This window comes from Epinephelus moara, chromosome 10 (genome assembly GCF_006386435.1).
Source record: "Epinephelus moara isolate mb chromosome 10, YSFRI_EMoa_1.0, whole genome shotgun sequence".
NCBI lineage: Eukaryota > Metazoa > Chordata > Actinopteri > Perciformes > Serranidae > Epinephelus > Epinephelus moara.
This window is the reverse complement of record NC_065515.1, coordinates 38,126,376-38,144,497: the sequence shown is the minus strand read 5'-3', so window position 1 is coordinate 38,144,497 and position 18,122 is coordinate 38,126,376. Positions and strand designations below refer to the sequence as shown.

General features: G+C 39.5%; 1 protein-coding gene across 1 annotated transcript in view; it reads right to left on the bottom strand.

Moving 5' to 3' along the window:
- exoc2 (exocyst complex component 2) overlaps positions 1-14,980 on the bottom strand; it is a 51,873-nt gene extending 36,893 nt beyond the window's left edge. The window contains exons 1-3 of the mRNA XM_050055156.1: positions 14,931-14,980; positions 3,123-3,280; positions 832-1,008 (exon numbers count right to left, since the gene is read on the bottom strand). Of these exons, the coding sequence (XP_049911113.1) occupies positions 832-1,008; positions 3,123-3,240 (295 nt within the window). The 5' untranslated portion in view covers positions 3,241-3,280; positions 14,931-14,980. The remainder of the gene's footprint in view (positions 1-831; positions 1,009-3,122; positions 3,281-14,930) is intronic.
- Between the last annotated feature and the right edge of the window lie 3,142 nt (positions 14,981-18,122).

The following is an 18,122-nucleotide window of genomic DNA, read 5'->3' as shown; positions in this document are numbered from 1 at the left end:
AAGTAGTGTTGTAAAAAAATATGTATTTATCGATACATAGTGACTTTGAATATTTGAGACCATTTTAATACTCATTATCTGCAGTGTTGGTTCACTGGTAACAGCTGCACTTTCTGGCTCTCTCTTACTGTTAATGTTTACGACAGTCATTCTGCTGTTCTCTACTAACCAAGAAAAGAAAATCTTTGTTGTCATGTTATAGCCTCTTTATAATTATCTTTTACTAAAAACAATTAAATTGGATGCCCTAAATGTCAATTTCACCACGTGGTATTGAATATTGCTATTTTTCAAAGTATTGTATCGTAGTTAGAAATTTGAACATTGTGACAACACCATGCTAAAGAGATGAAAAATGTCTTTTTTCATGTGCGTTATGAGTTGTGTCCATTTCAAAGTGTATTTTAAAGCTGTAAACCACAGAACTCTCTTGCCTTCCTGTGTTGCTGTTCCAAAGCGCGCACCCCCCCCCCCCCCCAAAAAAAAAAAAAGAAATGAAAAAGAAGTCCTGATAAAGTGCGTTATTGTGCAACATTTTGATAGTCAATTCACTGCTTGTTTTCTTCGTTTACCAAAATTAAATTTGAGGATCTGCTGCTTTTCTCTGCTGCTAATTGTTGGTCCGGAAGAAAAAAAAATTGTCATCTTGAGCTCTGGGAACTTAGGACATACACTTTTCACTGTTTTACGGCATAGACTAAACAGTTAAGCAGTTATAACAAAAAAAGAGAGAGTTTAATTGCTAATATAAATAATCATTATTTGCAGCCCTAGCTGCTCTAATTGTTTAGGCAAGCAAATAAAACAGATTTTTAGTCTTGGGAGTCTTACCAATCCTCTCTGGCCTGAGCAGTTTGAATGAGACTGTGGAGGTGCCGAGACCTCCGGACTTGGTGGTGACAATGATCTCTCCCTTGTCGTCTTTGGCAGGACCCACGCGGCACACTATCTTGCTGGCTGACATCCACTCGGCTGTCAGCAGGCAGTTATGGCCACAGATCGACAGACCTGAGACGGAAGAGAAAGGGGAAAAGGGTGAGAGATACAGCCACACTGTGACAGCACAAATAAACAACATGTAGCACCGACGCACTCACACACAGACAATCTATAACAAGAGGAGCTCACTCAGACAGAATTGCAACTAACAGCAGGTTTAGTCAAACTGTCACCAGGGGGTCAGAGTTCAAGTTGGGGTCAGGATGGGTGTGGGTGGCCGTGACCTTCCTTCCTCTCACTCCGCTCCTTTAAGCTAACGTGTGTCACTTCAGCGCTAAGTGGCCCATTACAGGCACAATGTGCACTCTGCCCCTACATCTGTCGTCCTCTTTTTAAACCCTCTTGAAAACTATTTGGACACTAGAAGACAGACACAGGGATTACTTTGACAGTTCCAGCCGAGGGAATTCAGAAAGCTTCACGTGTGTATAATCTAACATCATAAAAGCCTGTGAAAGCTGATTAACAAATAGCCCATAAAACCGTGAATAATATGCCAATTAGAGCCCCATTTCCTGCCTCTGTTCTCCCCTGGCCAGTTTGTTTGAATACATAAGCACTCACACACATTTGTGCATATCTAATTGTCTAATTCCAGGCCCCAGGGACATTCATGGTCAGAAATAGACCCGAATCACTGGCCAGAGCACAGCTTTCCAAGCATGGAGCAGTGTGTGAGTCCTCTGGACTGTGCCCCCCTTTCCCCACCTCCGCTCAAACCCAAGAAGTAGGGTAGAGGAGGAATTGGCGAACATGGGGGAAAATATCAGCACAGAAAAAGTGTGACGTTCAAACACATAATGAGAACAAGATGGAGGTAGTCCATCTGTGTGGCTCTTAAAAGTCATAAAAAAAGACACACCAACAACAACAACAGCTCTATTTTCATATGAATGCATGTTGATAAGCACTTGAGTTTCTCAAACTAGGCATACAGTAATCTAAATATTTAGAGAAACAAAAGTTTTGTGTGTTGAAGAGAGTTGGCAGAATTGTCACAGAAGAGGCAAAATTGAATTACATAACAGTAAAATATCTCAATATTTTATGTGGTTGGTCTGCAGGAGTTTTTTGTTATGTCTGTTCTCTCCACTAAAATGCTGAAAGGTTTATTTTTTGCTGAAACATCTAAAGAATACAGCAAATTAAATCATTTTACATGTACAATAAATTGACAAAAGATGTCAAATTATAACTGCACAATGAAATTGAAAAACGGATTTTAAATTTCCAAATGAAGTTTCTTTTGCTTTGTGTCGACAGAATTTTAAGTACATTTACAAAAGAACCAAACTGTCTTAATTAAAAAAATACTTGTTAAAATGCAAGAGTTATCTAAACATTTTTAAACATTCATGTATGCAGCCATTTCAAAATAACAGTTTATCATCACTCCGTATGAATGTGTTGTTTTTTTTTAATTCTCTACAAAAGTACTTTTTTGCTAAACTCATTAAAATGTTATGAAAGAAAAAACCATATAGTGAGAAAGTGATGAAATTCTTATTCTGGGGTGGTGGGGGGGGGGGGATCAGGCGTCCTGTCCACTTACATATCATATAAACAAAAACAAACTTTACACCAGCCTGTTTAAAAAAGGGGCCGCTGTGGTTTGTTGATGGATAAGTTAATAAAATCTGTTAATATGACTAGAGTTACAAAATACTCTACATACCAGAACAGAAATTAAATGACAAAAATAAAGCAGCTATATTTACTCAGCATCAGTGTACCTCTTTTTCAACAAAAAGTGACTACCACAGAGATATAAAAAATAAAAATCATCACCTAAGAATTATCAATTAAGATAAAACAAATAAATGTTAATTATATAATGTGCTGACATATTATATATCTGTCTGCTGATCCAAGAAATATCTATATTTACTTTATATTTATCTTGAAGTATTCACTTATATACCTACATGCACATTTTATCAAGGAAGATGAAATATCAAGGGGAGGAATAAAAGGGATGAGGTTTTCATTCCCCATGAATATCAATATTGCTGAACAAAAATTCATTGGGGAAAAAAATTAAACAAACATAGAAACTTCAACATTTTACCAAGACCGAGTTGTGTGTGCAGTTAGTCATGTAGTTATAAAATGCATTATTGTACCGATGAGGTCGGCTGGGCCCGTGCCCAGGTTTTCTCCACGGATGGTAACTTTGGTCCAAGCTGCACCCTCCTTGGGAGAGATGCCTGTGACCAGCGGGGGCTGACGGGCACGAGACATGGTGGCCTGACGCAGACGGGAACACCGGGTTGATCAGCACCTGGACATGGAAAAAGAGAGCAGAGAGAGGCATGCATATGAGGACATGGTGAATAACACAAAACTCAACTCCACACACTGACAGTTCAGTTAAAATATATAAACAACATCTCATAATGAAGCAATTGGTGCCAAAATTAAATAAATAAACTTCTGCAGAAAATTAAGGGTTTAATAATCAGTTAATTGTTTAAGGGATTTATTGAGCAAAAACTTGTTGGTCGCAGGCTGAAGTCAGAGTAAAAGCTGCTGTTAAAATGGACAAAGCATTTTCAAACGGTTGCGCAAAACTGCACTCAATAATACCCACCAGGTCTTAAAAAGGGGATAAAAAAATATCTTAATGTTGACATGGGAGCGTAGCTAGTGAATCCCCATCCCTCTCCTAAAAATAAATATAGTAAATTATTTTTTAAAATTGACAAGACACCTTTACTGAATTACCAGGCTCGCATATATTTAGATTTTTAGAACTGACTGGGGACAGCAGAATACGAGCAGCATTTGGCTGGCAGCGAGCGTTAATTTCCCACCCTGTAGGTCTCCAAACAATGTATGCATTGCAGCAGTTATCTCTCAGATAATAGGAAAAATAGAGAAGGGAGCCAAGAATGAAGGAGCAGACAGAGAGCAGGGAGGAAAGGAAGAATGTAAACCTCACAGCGAAGGATAAATAAACCTGGCCTCCCCAATCATTCCACATAAGCCCACACAATACAGTACAGATTATGGTACCAACGAAGGAGCACCCATGCAAATCAGTTCATGTTGGGGCTGAGCAAAGGAAGAGAGGGAAATATTCCAAATGAAAAAATGAAAGGATGTATTTCAGCAGCACAGATGTTTGCTAATAAATTACTGCCAGGTCTCAAAAAGGCTGACCAATCTAGACTCTGAAGCAGCATGAGCGAGGCTTCCGCCCTTTTGCTCCGCAGCCAAAACACGTTCTCCACAAACAATGCAGGAGTTCACACGGACCGGACCTGCAGAAAGTTCATGGTGGTAACCCTTTGTACAGTTATATGGTCACTAATTAGGTGTAGGCGTACAACTGAGGTGCAAGAAAACTTTCAAAGGGCCAACGGGGACGCCAATATTAAAGGAAATCAAAACTGACAGAGCACGACATTGATTAGTCTACTTGTTAGAGAGATTTCCTGTATTAAAAAAACAACAGATTTTTAACCCCTGAAGCAGCCAGTGCAAGCATCAAGAACCATAAACCAGGGCTGCAATTTATGATTATTTTAATGATGTCATGCACTATGTCATATTAATGGTATAGCCTACTAATTGGTAGAAAACAGTACAAAATTCAAATCACATTCAATATGTTAGTTTGGTGAGGCAAGCAGTCTAAAATCTAAACACATTCAACTTTACAAAGATATTAAAAAGAGAAAAGCAGATAATTGTCATATTTGACAAGCTGGGACAAGGAATGTTTGGCATTTTAGCTTGATACGCAACTTAAATGATTAGGCCTACTCTGTGCTTTCCAAACCCTGCAGTGGATACATCATGTGGTCGCCTGATATGCAAACAGGGTCACATGAAAATTAGAGAGAAATAGATTTTCAAAGGTAATTTAAATCACGGTCATTTTTTCCAAGTTTCAATAACAAAAAACATTAAAAAAAAATGTTAAAAACAGTTTGCTTGAATCATGCACGTTGCATGACCCTTAAACTTTATGAACCTCCACCTTCACAACAGAGTTGAAAGGCATGATGAACAAAAAATTCACTGGCAACATTTTTGACAATCAATTAATCGTTAGTAATGTTTACGCATAAATGCTAAACATCACTTAGTTTTAGTTTCTCATCTCATCCTTTCTCATTGGTTGTAAGGTACAAGACATTTGAGGAAGTCATCTTAATCAATGATTAACATCTTTAACCGTTTTCTGACATTTTTGATCAAATGATTAATTTATTAATCAAGTCATTAGCTGCAACCCTACTTCACAGGGCTCCTCTACAAGCAAAGTTGCATACATAGTAAAGGCCGCTGACTTTAGGCTGCAGTGTCATATGCAAGCACAACTATCTCATTAGATATGGTGAGTTCAAATAAACATCAGTGACAGCATATTGTGCTTTACACACAGTGGCTACTAAATGATGTACACCTGTACAACCTATTGCAACAGTTCTGCCTTAAATTTTTGTATGTGTATTTCTTTTACCTAAACTTTATGTTCAGTTTTTTTGGTTTTATGGGGGTTTTTTTGGATACGGTCATAAAGGAATTAATTCACTGATAGGTTAGTGACGGTGTTGCACTGGAACTGGACTGCATTTTATTAAGCAATGTTTCCAGTATTCTTCTCCTGTCATGTAAGTAAATGAAGGACAAATAAATCAGAAACACCTTTCTATATAATGCAGTCCGGTACAACATAGGATTAGGCGATATAATGGTATATACCACGCAACGGTAGAAATGTGTCCACCAGCAGAGATTTGGCAATATCATTCCTATCTAGGTATTCAGGGCAGGCTATGTACCAAATCAGGGCTGAATTATCTTGCGATCCCATGATTCTTGTATGATTTTGCAACTCCAGCTGCCTTGCAAGTTAATTTGATTTGGGCAGACATGGAGGAGGAGTGAAGAGACCTGTAACACTTTGAATTGCTGTTCGCAGGAACCTTAAAGCTTCCATTTTGTAAGAAGTGTATATATACTGTTCTGAGTCTTCTGAAAAACTGAAGTGTGGTCTCATGTGATGCAGTTGAGGATTTTTGTTTGTATGGGAAGCTAATAAATAATAAAAAATATGTGAAGTACAGCATGGTTCTTCTAAACCATCTCTTAACTGAATTTTAAGAAAAAGTAATGTATAGTGATATCTACTGTAACCATGATGTCAAATTACATCCTGTTTGTCCTTATCGCCCACCTCTAGTACAACACCATCTTTCACTATGACCTCAGCAATACAAATGCAATTTAATTTACACATTTTCAACAATGTCACCAAAAACTGACCATTACAAACTTCACAAAAGCAGAATTTACGGCAAAGCTGCTGTATTTAATTGCAATATATTTTAACAGGTGTAGAGTAAAATGCTATGTCATAAATGTTCATTACAATATGTGCCCGTCATTTTAAATGACTGCTTGTGAAGACATACTTTCATTTTTAATCACTGGTGTCACAAAAATAACATCAAAATGGGGACCAGAGTAAACAAAAAAATAATAATAAAAGGTTGGCAACATCTGTAGATTAACAAATTACCTAAATTAAAGTGACTAATTGTTTCAGTACTCATCATGTGAAAACCTCCTTAACACTTAAGTCCTACCAGCTCACACTTTAACACTTAGTCAGGGCACTTGCAAGACCTCAGATTTTCATTACAGTGTCTTTGAACAGTTTTTACAGTGTGGGAATATATGTAGGAAAGTATGGGACAACAAAAATCCACGAGCATAAAAAACAGCAGTGGGACAGCAGCACATGTAATGACCTAAAAAACCTCCAAGAGTTGAAACCATTCCATTTTGGGAAACTTCTCCGCCACAACGCCCCCCCCCCCCCTGCCCAAAGGCCCTGACATCCAGGAGTTAACAAGAAAACTCCAACGGGATTTACCTCATGTTGTTGCTGCTGCCCTGCGCTTGTCAGAGGAAATGGAGGGGCTATGGATCTGACATGGAGAAGATAAGAGGTTAACAGGTCTAAAACAAGAGCCTGGTATATCCTTCATCAATCCCATATGTTTAGAGTGGGAGCGGCGAAAGGGCAGAGGACTGGGATCCTTATTTTGTACAATTTTGATTCTGCTTCCAGGAGCGTTTCTAGATTATCCCCCCCCCCGCCACCCCACTCCCACTCCCATCTTGGAAATACACGTGCACAAACACACAGATAGCCTGCCCACACACACACACACACACACACACACACACACACACACACACACACTTGCACACTCATACATGCTGGGCAGAATGACAGCTCAGCTAGGTTGCGTGCGAGGGGCCCAAGCTGGTGTTGTGTGGTCTGTGTGTATGCGAGTATGTGGAAGGATCCGCGGAGAGGTCTGGGCAGTGTGTGTGTGTGTGTGTGTGTGTGTGTGTGTGTGTGTATATGTGTGTGTGTGTGTGTGTGTGGTCTGGGTGTGTGGTCTCTGGCGCGGGCCTGGGGAGAGCCTGCTGACGGCTGGGATGAGAAAAGAGCCGCTGTGTTTACTTTACTCTGGGGGCTGTGCATGGACACGGGAACACTGCCCAGACCCCTCTCTATAACACCAGCGTGCACACACACACATGCAACAAGTCACGCAGAAACTAAGCGGACTCTTGCACAAGTCTCATGTCACACACCACCACAAATACCCTGTAAACTAGGCAATAGAAACTAAAACTTTATTCAGACCGGGCACATGAATTTTTCCTTAAAGTAGCATGAAGAGGAAAACAAAAGAAAAGGTTTCTGAAGCTCCAACTGGAAACTTATGAGGTAGACGGCATTTTCCACAAGGGGGATAAAGGTAATAGCCTCCAGGGGGCATCAGAGGATCCCCATAACACTGCACGCCACTCTCTTCCAACCTTTATCAAACTATGTCATACTGTGAAGGCTAAATTTGATCAATGACAACACACAACCAGTTTTAGCTCCTTTTCTCTTGCTCGATTCCCTTCCAACCATGATGCTGTTAGCCCCCAGCCCCAACCCCAACCCCCCTCTCTCTCTGGTAATAGGGCTAAAAGGCAGGTTTGTTTTCCTTGGAAGCTGACTTACAAACAGCAGGGTTGGCTCTAATCTGTGTGGTAGCAGTGGAAGTCTGAGGCTTGGGATCTTCTTGCAGCGCTGCTAACAAGTGACAACCCTTTCTTGGCCTTGTGCTCAAGTGTGCAGACACAAAGGAAAGACTTTTCATTAAAGCTCTAAACAAATCTTTTTGTCACATGAAACCATTTAATTTGAAAATGCCACACGCAATACACCCCAAAAATGCTGTGCGCAGTGGTCTGGGCTAGATGGCAGCAATGGATTTCTTTTTCATTAAAAAGGAAGACCGAGTTGAGTTAAAAGATATTTGCTAGTGACTTGATAGTGTCCTATAGACACTGAGGTTTTCAGATGAGGAAATGTGGATGATTTCCCTCTGCCACTGGGGCTGCTAGAGGGTTTATTTTTTTACTATTATTTGACATTTATACACTAAATAATTAACTGATAAAAGACATTGAGATTCCAATATGAGTCGGGATTTTAGTGGGAATGCTAATTTTTGCATTTCATTTTCACTGACAAAAACGTAAAAATGATGATGATGTGATGTTTGTAGGGGTCTGTACCAAACAAGCATGTTCGCTTACGTCTCACATGACTTGATTTATTTATAATGGTATGTTGAGAAACATTTCACCTTTATCAAAAAATTGCAGCTTCTGCTGTTTGGATATTTCCCTTGACCATATTGTGATTTTGAAAATAATTTGACCAATTGTGCAACCCTAATGCAATATTCCTAGTTTACAAGGGCACTTTGTTGCCTGTCATACCTCTCATTCGCTAACCTTTTCCTGTCTTTCTCCACTGCCTCCTACCAAATAAAGGGAGAAAGGTATATCATCAACAAGAATCTTGATAGTTCTCCTGATAATGCCCCAAAATGAATTACATGGGGTTTAAATACCACAAGTCCTCTGCTTTTTTCATTTCCATAACTTCAAACCCTGACAAACTCTCTGCAGCACCACAGACATGGGAAACTATCTACCTGATCCACCATATCAACACACATACTGCTACATGACTATCTCATGAATAAGGCGTTTATACCTTAGATCATTTGCTGCTCTAAACTCAAAGGTGTCTCACATATGGCAGTGATTGGCAAGTGTGTGTGTGTGTGTGTGTGTGTGTGTGTGTGTGTGTGTGTGTGTGTGTGTGTGTGAGTGTGTGTGTGTGTGTGTATAAGAGAGAGTGTGATGGGCTGAGGGGGCACAAAGGGACCCATTTAGACAGCTCATCACCCTCACCCCCTCCGTCTCCCATCACAGCAGCTAACTGACTACGCTGGCAGCTCAGAAACCCCCCCCCCCCTCACTCCCAAACTAACACCATTTCACTCCGTGCTCCTCAACATTACACAAACACCAGATTCCATCAAAGATCCCCCTCCCGACTCCTCTGAATGGACAGAGCAGGCCAAACATCACCCAGTCTGAGATGACTGGTCTGATCACAGAGGCTGGGCGAAGCTCTGAACAATCCTCCACAGTGTTCACTCACACCCAGGCCACCACATGCCTCTAAGATGTGGAGAGGGCAACGTTGCCAAATTAACCATAATATGTGTCAACTGTATCGTATTTCAAATAAATGGATCGTATTTACATGAACTGTGCAGGTTCTGTTTGAAAACAGATGCTGCGACCACTGTCCAGTCCTCATTCTTCCACAGTGAGTCAGCATCTTCTAGGCGTGCGGACCATCCCAGTGCTCATGGAGAGTCTTTCGTGACAGAGAAAGAGGACAGAGTGATCAGATGTGTGCCTCTGGCTCACTATCCGACCATCATCCGATGTCTGCCCACAAGCTTTGTTATCTTTATGGCTGTCTGTTTGTTTGTTTGTCAGTCTCAAGTGCTTTTCAGAGTTAGGCCTAACGAAGTGAAGTCCACAATTTCCCATATAAAAATCCTGGAACAATAAACAGAAATATGAAGTGTAGGCCTGCAAATGCAGGAAGATGTTTTCAGAGGATTAGGAGACTGGAGACAGGCGGCTTTGCCCAATGACATGGCGGAATGGAGAGATTTGAACCTTCATGAGCCAGGCTATAAGCTTAACGTCAAAACCAGCAGCATGAGAACCATCTTCTTCACCCTAACTTAGTATAAAGAATTATACAACCACTGTAGTTTAAAAAAAAATAAATAAAATAATAATTCAAACATTTTATTTAGGGTTGTGACTAACTATTTACATTTTTCTTATCAAGTAATCTGTTGATTATTTTTTCTATTAATTAGGCCTAACTGATTATAGGGCTGCAACTACTCATTAACTGTGTTCAATAAATCATCAGAAAATACTGACGTATGTCCATCACAAATACCCAAGCTAAAGTCTGCTTAGCTGACTGCTTGCTTCATATGGCCAATAGTCCAGAACCCCCATTCAATTTACTATTATAGGAAAAAAAACACCTTTTTTAGATTTCTGACCAGAAACCAATGTCTTTTTGACACGTAATGATTAAGTGAATATCAAATGTGAATTGTTGCAGAATAATTTTCTGACAATTGACACGATTATAAGGTGTAAAAAAGCCGTAAAAAGAAGCAATAGTAGAAAGGTACTGTGTTGTCCAACCAAAACAGTCCAACAGTCCAAAACCTAAAAAACAGCAGCAAAACATCATATTTGAGGAGCTAGACTAGCAAATGTTTCTGATAACTACAAGACATTATTAATTATAAGAATGGTTGTTGATAACTGCTCTGAAAATGGACTGCTTCAATAATCAACTAGGGCTGCCATTAACAATGATTTTACTTAGTGAAAGATCATGTGGTCAATAAATGTCAGTAAAATGTAAAATAGTTAAAATGTCTACTGTGTCTAATGTAATAATTAGGAGGCTAAAACCAAAGAAAACCATCAAAAAATTAATAAATAGATTATTTTGTGACAAATTCTGTCACTCTATTATCAACAAATTGTTTCAATAAGCTGACTCCATAAGTATTGAGCTCGTCTCTCCGAGCTGTGCTGTGACCTGTTTTCCCAGCCCAAAGCTCCTCTGTCTGTCTGTCCAGGTCTGACTGGGTCACAGAAATCACACTGTGAAAACCAGTGGCCCAGCAAGCCTGTCAGCAGGGAGGAGGCTACCAGGTGGGGCAGACTGTGGAGAGCAGACAGGGGTGAGAGAGGAGCGCCGCTTCACAAACAAGGCTCGGCCTGACCCTCGTCACTCGATTCACCCTGAGGTCTATGGAGCAGCGACACTGAGGAAAAGCCTCAAAAAAAAAAAAAAAAAACACAACCCACCACATTCCACCAAAACAAACAAGCAGGGCCACCCAAATTTTTCAATTAGAGCCCCAAGAGGGGGGCAGGAAATGGATCAGTGCAGCATTGCCCCCGCCATCCCCAAGCCAAGCAGTGCTGACTTTGGGGAAGAGAAGGAGATACACAGAGCTCTGCAGGCTCTCACTGAAAGGCTGAGGACTTGCTAGCATGGACGTCGACACAAATGATGGAGGAGCTCAATGACAACTAGAGATGTCTACTTTCTCTCCAAAATAATGAAACTACATGGCACTCGACTTGTGGTGCTCATAGCACAAAAAAGAAACGTCTGAAAAATAGCAATGTCTCTTTCCAAAAATCATGACCCTGTTACTCAAGATAACCCACAGACCTTGTCCTGAGCAGCTTCATGTAGGAACTTGTTTCTTTCTACAGAAATACCCCCACCAACTATATCAACATGCAGAAGAAAACTTAACATCTTTAGGTTTTAGACTGTGGGTCAAATAAAACAAGCAATCTGAATGCATCACTGCATCAAAACACTCAACTGCTAAATCAAGAAAATAATCAGCAGCAAACTCTAAGTTTTACAAATCAAAATTAGTCTCAAACCTCAAAACTACTGTATATAGATGTTATAGTGTCTATTTCTACAGTTTCAAACGTTTTCCCAGAAGCCTCATATTGGCATGTAATTACGCCCTTGCCAATTTTCAACCATCTCAATGTCATTTCAGTGTAGGAAGTGTGAGCAGATTAACAGTCTTTGGCTTCCCCTTGTTAAAACAGCTTCACTGGTCTGGAGTTTCTGACTAAATGTAGGTCACACTGTAACATTCATAGTTTACTGCTAACCTGATGTCCACCCTGTGCAGGGTGCAGACACATTGGTGCACTGAACGCTTCTCTAGAGGCTGCGGTACACGCCATTGGTTTCTGACAATATTTACATTTAGCTTTGCCTTGTCTTGTTTTGTGCTCACACAGCTGACAACTGACTGTTTTTTTTTCTTTTTAGGGCATTTTGTGCCTTTATTGATGAAATAGCTGAGCCAGTGAGCTTAAGGTCACCCTCTGACATGGCATCTATGCATACCAGCTCTTTCTCATCTGCAATTTTCCAGGATTTGAGTTGTTTTGTCTCTGTGACTGGACATGCAGGTTTGAATAGGGGAGACCAGGGGGCTGTTATAGCAATTTTTGGCTTTGATGCCATTACTCAAAAACCTTCTTTCACTATTTGGATACAGTTCTTACATAGGGAACTTGTATCTATGTCTGTACGTTTACATACAGCTGGAGAAAATCGCATTATTGGCTTAGTCCGACTAACACCGGACTTTTAAATGCATGTAAACAGCTTAGTCCGACTGAAATTGGACTATCCGTAGCTTGACTAACACACCTAGATAATTTGATTGAAAATCGAACTATTGCTGCATGTATCCACTTAGTCCGACTGGAGTCAGACTCTGCGTTCTGTGCATGCACCACTTTTTTCTTTGTGGGCTTTAACCCGTAGCAGCGGTTCAGTATATAGCAGTGCAGTAACTCCCGGAAAAACAAACAAACAAACACCTGCACCCGAGAAGCAGAAGCTTCCTCTTTGTGTCAACTGGAGCTAGTTCAATACACACTATGTTAAAAAGGACACAGCGCCTATCAAGGCGGAGTCAGACACACTTGGTCAGAAATTTGATTTTCTCTTCTGCATGTATACTCAGACAAGGCGAGAAGTCCGACTTGACCGATTAGCCGAAATATGAGCTTAGCTCAACTACTGCATGCATGTAAATGTACGGTGTTCTATTTGTAAACACTCATCATTTGTTTTTAGAGGCAATGTTAGAGTCACAATATTAGTTGGGATCCTGGATGTCAAATGCTAAATCTGCTCCAACATGCAGGGATGATCATAACATATTATAATAATATATCATAACATGCACAACAACTGTGCAGAAATATGTGCATAAAGCCCTTCTCGTTTAAATAGAAGTACAAAAATAAAGTCATTCTTGTGTTATTCAATGTTTATATAGCATTATAAGTTGCATTTCTGTTAATATGTCAGTAAAACAGCAGTAGTCAGATAATGCTGCAAAGTATCCCATGTTTATATATTCAATGTTTATTGAATAAAATTAGGAAGAGTTATTGTCACTTTTGAACATGTGAGCTTTGCAAGATTCTGTCCTCTGATTCCACAAAATTTCAGGTGGAAATATTACATTTTGTAAACTCCTCTGGACAACAGTATTCAATTAACATATAGAGTAATCGCAGTAAAATGACATAGTGAAAACAGAGTAAAAGCAACTACTTCTATTTGTTGTGCACTCCAAACTGCAATATAATATATTGTTTGTATAATATACAGGCTACTTTTATATTAGCATACTTTATATCATATACTTTATATTATCAAAACGCACACAGGGAATAACAATATGAATTGTTGAGTGGAGAAGGGTTAGGATTTAATAAGCTTTGCTTCTTCCCACCCCTTTCAAGTATATATATATTTTTTTGATTGTTTATCTGCTTTAATTGCTTTGTTGTTGTTTTTTGTCATCTGTTTGACTTACTGTATTGCTCACATTTTTTTCTTCCTTTTTTTACTTTCACATGTTCGAAATAAAACCTTCAAACAAACAAACAAACACTTCCCACTTTGTACTGCAACTGCTGCACAGCAATTATACTCAGGATTAATGACGTTTTATTATATCTTATTCTCCCGACCTGTGAGAGGCAGCACCGTGCTGCAAGGCATCCAGTCTGAAAGAAGAATGTTGCTGTGTTTTTCATGAAATGTTTTAGGTTTTTTGACATGTGTTTAGTAAAAAGAAAGAGGAGGGGGGAAATACATCAACAGTTAAAGGTCTGTGGATTATCTCAGGTATCCCAGGACACAATTTTGGCTTTATTTAAAGTCAAGGTGCTGTTGAGGCAAATGTCATTTTGTAGTGCTGTGAGAATCACAAACTATTTTCATAATAATGCCTATTAATGACTGTATGCATGAACTTAATATGAATCACTACTTGGAGACAAGCAGATATAATATAATATAAAAGGGGTAAATAAAGAGCTTTATCTACGTTAGTTTTGTAAAATAAAGCAGTTATAAACCCAGTGACAGCAACTAAATAACGCAATAAGTACCGTTTAACGTGACAATAACGTGCCCAACTTGCAAGACGTTAACGGCAATCATAAAAGTCTTAACGTTAGAAATGTTCTCCAACAAAACAGCACCGTTACATAGATACTCCAGTGGAGTTTGGTGCAGCTAGTCGTATTGACGTTAAAACGATGCAAGATGACAACATTAACCGCATCTGTCAGTTATTTCTGCAACCACAGACGCCCGTTGAAACACACTAAACAACCCACCGGTGATTCTAGAGAAATGGAAATCAGCTATGTTGACAAATTTGACAGCTAACATTAGCTCGGGCTAAGCTGTGCTCGCTAGCAAGCTACTCGTTATGCCGGAAGGGTTAGCGGTGACTGTCATTTGTGTTCGTCGTAAATTTACAAAACGCTTATATTATCACCTGTCTCACCACAGTGAGTTTGACTCCACGTCGAGCATTTAGGAGAAAAATACGTTAGAGAAAATGGTAACTTACAGTTTACAGCGACTGGACTGCAGCGACCGTTTCCTGTATCATGTGACTACTTCCGGCTTTCCGTTCTCAGCCACAGCCTTCAAAATAAAATCATTAAAATCAAGTTAAATTAGGTAAAATATAAAGAAATAAAAAATATATACTGTGACTACACACACACGCACACATACATATAGATAGATAGATAGATAGATAGATAGATAGATAGATAGATAGATAGATATTTTTATATTGCTTTATACCTCTAGTCCACTACAGTTGAGTGATAGTGTAATTATTACTGACGTCATCCATCTGACAGTTGTAATGACTTAACTGTCTAAGATTTTACATACAAAACACATGATCATCTCATAAAATATGACAAAATATTATAGATTAAACTACCCACCAGTCTATAAAACTGTTGCAATAAGCTCTACCTGGAAAGCAACAACATCAAAATGTTGCTTACATGTTAATGCATTAATAATCATAACCCAATGGTAAAATATAAAAGGAAACATTGATCTGGTTGAATTTCTGTTTTGCTTTGTTTTATATTTGCCTGACACCATTCCAATTTCTTTGGTGGATGATTGGTTCTGCACCTCTGTCTTGAAGGGCCTTTATAAGAAATAATGAATATTTATGTGCTGTAACATCTTATGAGCAGTTTGATCTATGGGTCATCTGGTTTGTACATATGTCAGATTAAATGCAGTAGAAACAGCATTATTAGCCTAAATTCTCCTCTGAAGTATTGGATGTCCTTTGTGTGAGAATTCTGAAGCCCAGTGGGAGCTTTGCTTCTTTCCTCATCTCTCTTTTCACGGTGCATCACTGAGGTATTTCCACTTGTTCTGGGAAAGGCGCAGCATCATTAGAAATCCAACAGAGACCACCCAGGCACACACTAGAACACTGATACCATTACATTTATCTCACCAAATTGTGCAGGGCAGAAAGAATTTCTGTGATAAGGCAAGGCCCAATCCCCGGGGAAACCATATTGTCCAATTAGACGGGGTAATCTGATAATTGAGGGATCAAACTGTGACTTGGGAGTTTGCACAGATGCTGATGCAACACAGGGGCTGTTTGTCTACATAAACATCAACTTAGAGCAATGACGCTGGAAGATTTTGATCTTGGTCTCACTGGTGAAGCCTCTGCCAGTGAATGAGAACATCGGTTGCATTTTACACATATCAACTGGTGCATCTAGAAATCAATGGGTTTTTGTGCAAATTATTATGTGTCAAGTCTTGAGATATAAATGTAATGTATGGGAGAATATTCTTGGAGAATATTTAAACTTGTATCGATTTTTATCAATATTTAAGCAAGCTCAGTTTTGACATTGTACGGTACAGAAGAGCAAGAACCACTTATTCAGAGTCTTGTTTTTGATTAAAGGAATAGTTTGACATTTATGAAATTTTCTTTTTCACTTTCTTGCTAAGAGTAAGATGAGACAGTTGATACCACTCTCTTATTTGTTTGTTAAATATGAAGGTGGCGCCAGAAGACAGCTAACTTTGCTGTGCTTAAAGGACCAGGTCACCCCAAAATTGAAAATACATATTTTTATTTTTTATTAAAATTGTTTTGGTGTGATTTGCCAAGTGTTGGAGATATCGGCCGAAGAGATACCTGCCTTCTCACCAATATAAAGATACCACTTGGCGTATGGTGCTCAAAGCGCCAAAAATCCACATTTTTAAAACTCAACAGCAATATCTCTTTCCAGAAATCATGACCTGTTTGATAATCCACAGACCTTGTTGTGAGCAGTTTCATCCAGGAACTCTTTCCCTTCTACCGAATTCCATCCACAAACAGTATCACTGTGCAGAGGGAAGCGTGCATCTACTACCAACTTACCTAGCACCACTGAGCTAACTCAAGTTACAGCTCAGCCTAGGAGGACATTATTAATGTTTACATCTAATGCTGTTTCAAAACAAGCCTCTTGTCCATGAGTAGATGCACACTTCCTTCTACATGGAGATACTGTTGGCTGGTGTAGTTTGGTAGAAAGAAAATAGCACCTCCATTTAAGTGTTCACCACAGGTCTGTAGATTATTTTAAGTGACTGGGTCATGATCTCTGAAAAGAGACATTGCTGTTGAGTTTTTGTTTTGTTTTTTTTGCACTTTGAGCACCACAAGCTGAGTGCCCTATAGTTCCATAATTTTCAATGGATGGCAAAGATCTCTACAGCCAGTCACTCCAATGCCTGGTAACTCACATCAAAACAATCTAAAAATAAATAACACTACAGGTAAGATGAAAAATATGTGTTTTTTACTTTGGGGTTAACTGTCCCTTTAAAGACATGAAATTAGGGAAACGGCTAGCATGGCTCTGTCCAAAAGTAACAAAATCAACAACTCTAAAGCTCACTAAATAACACATATCGTATTTATGTCTACTATATTTGTTCTGTGCAGTTCTGGATTTACTTGCTGTTTGTGCTGCACAATTTTTTGGACTAGGCTGGTGAAAGTGACTAGTTCTGCCCTGTTCAGCCTTCATGCTCTGCTGTGCTAGCTGCAGATTTATATGTAATGGACAGATATGAGAGTAATATCAATCTTCTCATCTAACTCTTGATGAGAAAGCAAAAAGTGTTTTTCATGAAATGTCTTTTTATTTACACAACTATACCCACCGCTGACAATATTCTCATTTAGTGAGGAACACGTGACTGAATGTTGTGTTTTAAAATAGCACAGGCTGTCTGAGCAGGTGTTCAGGTGTGCTCCTGAGGGACACTGCTGGTGCCTTGATCCTTGCTGTGACCCCCCAACCCTCTGTAATCCACATCCCGTAATGGCACATGCTGCGCTGGCACCATTGCTCATCCCTGAACCCTATTGTTCATTGTTTGTCTTCTTCAGTTTTTTCCCATGGGCCCCTGGCCAGTGAGAGGAAAAGGTCACTGTAAATATTGCACTGAAATCCTCCCTCCCTCCCATAGAGCTCCTGAAGATGGAACAGGCGACCAGTGGGTGAGCACTTCCTTCCTGCGCAGGGCATTTCAACTGTAAGACATCAAACAAGTATGAATCCTTCAATGTCAAAGATCGCTACAGTGAGATCATGTGCTCAGTGTTGACATTACAATAACCTGGGCAGGTCTCAGCTCTTTGTTAAGCCCATCAGATAGCATAATATCTACATATGTGTCTCTATGTGCCATCACA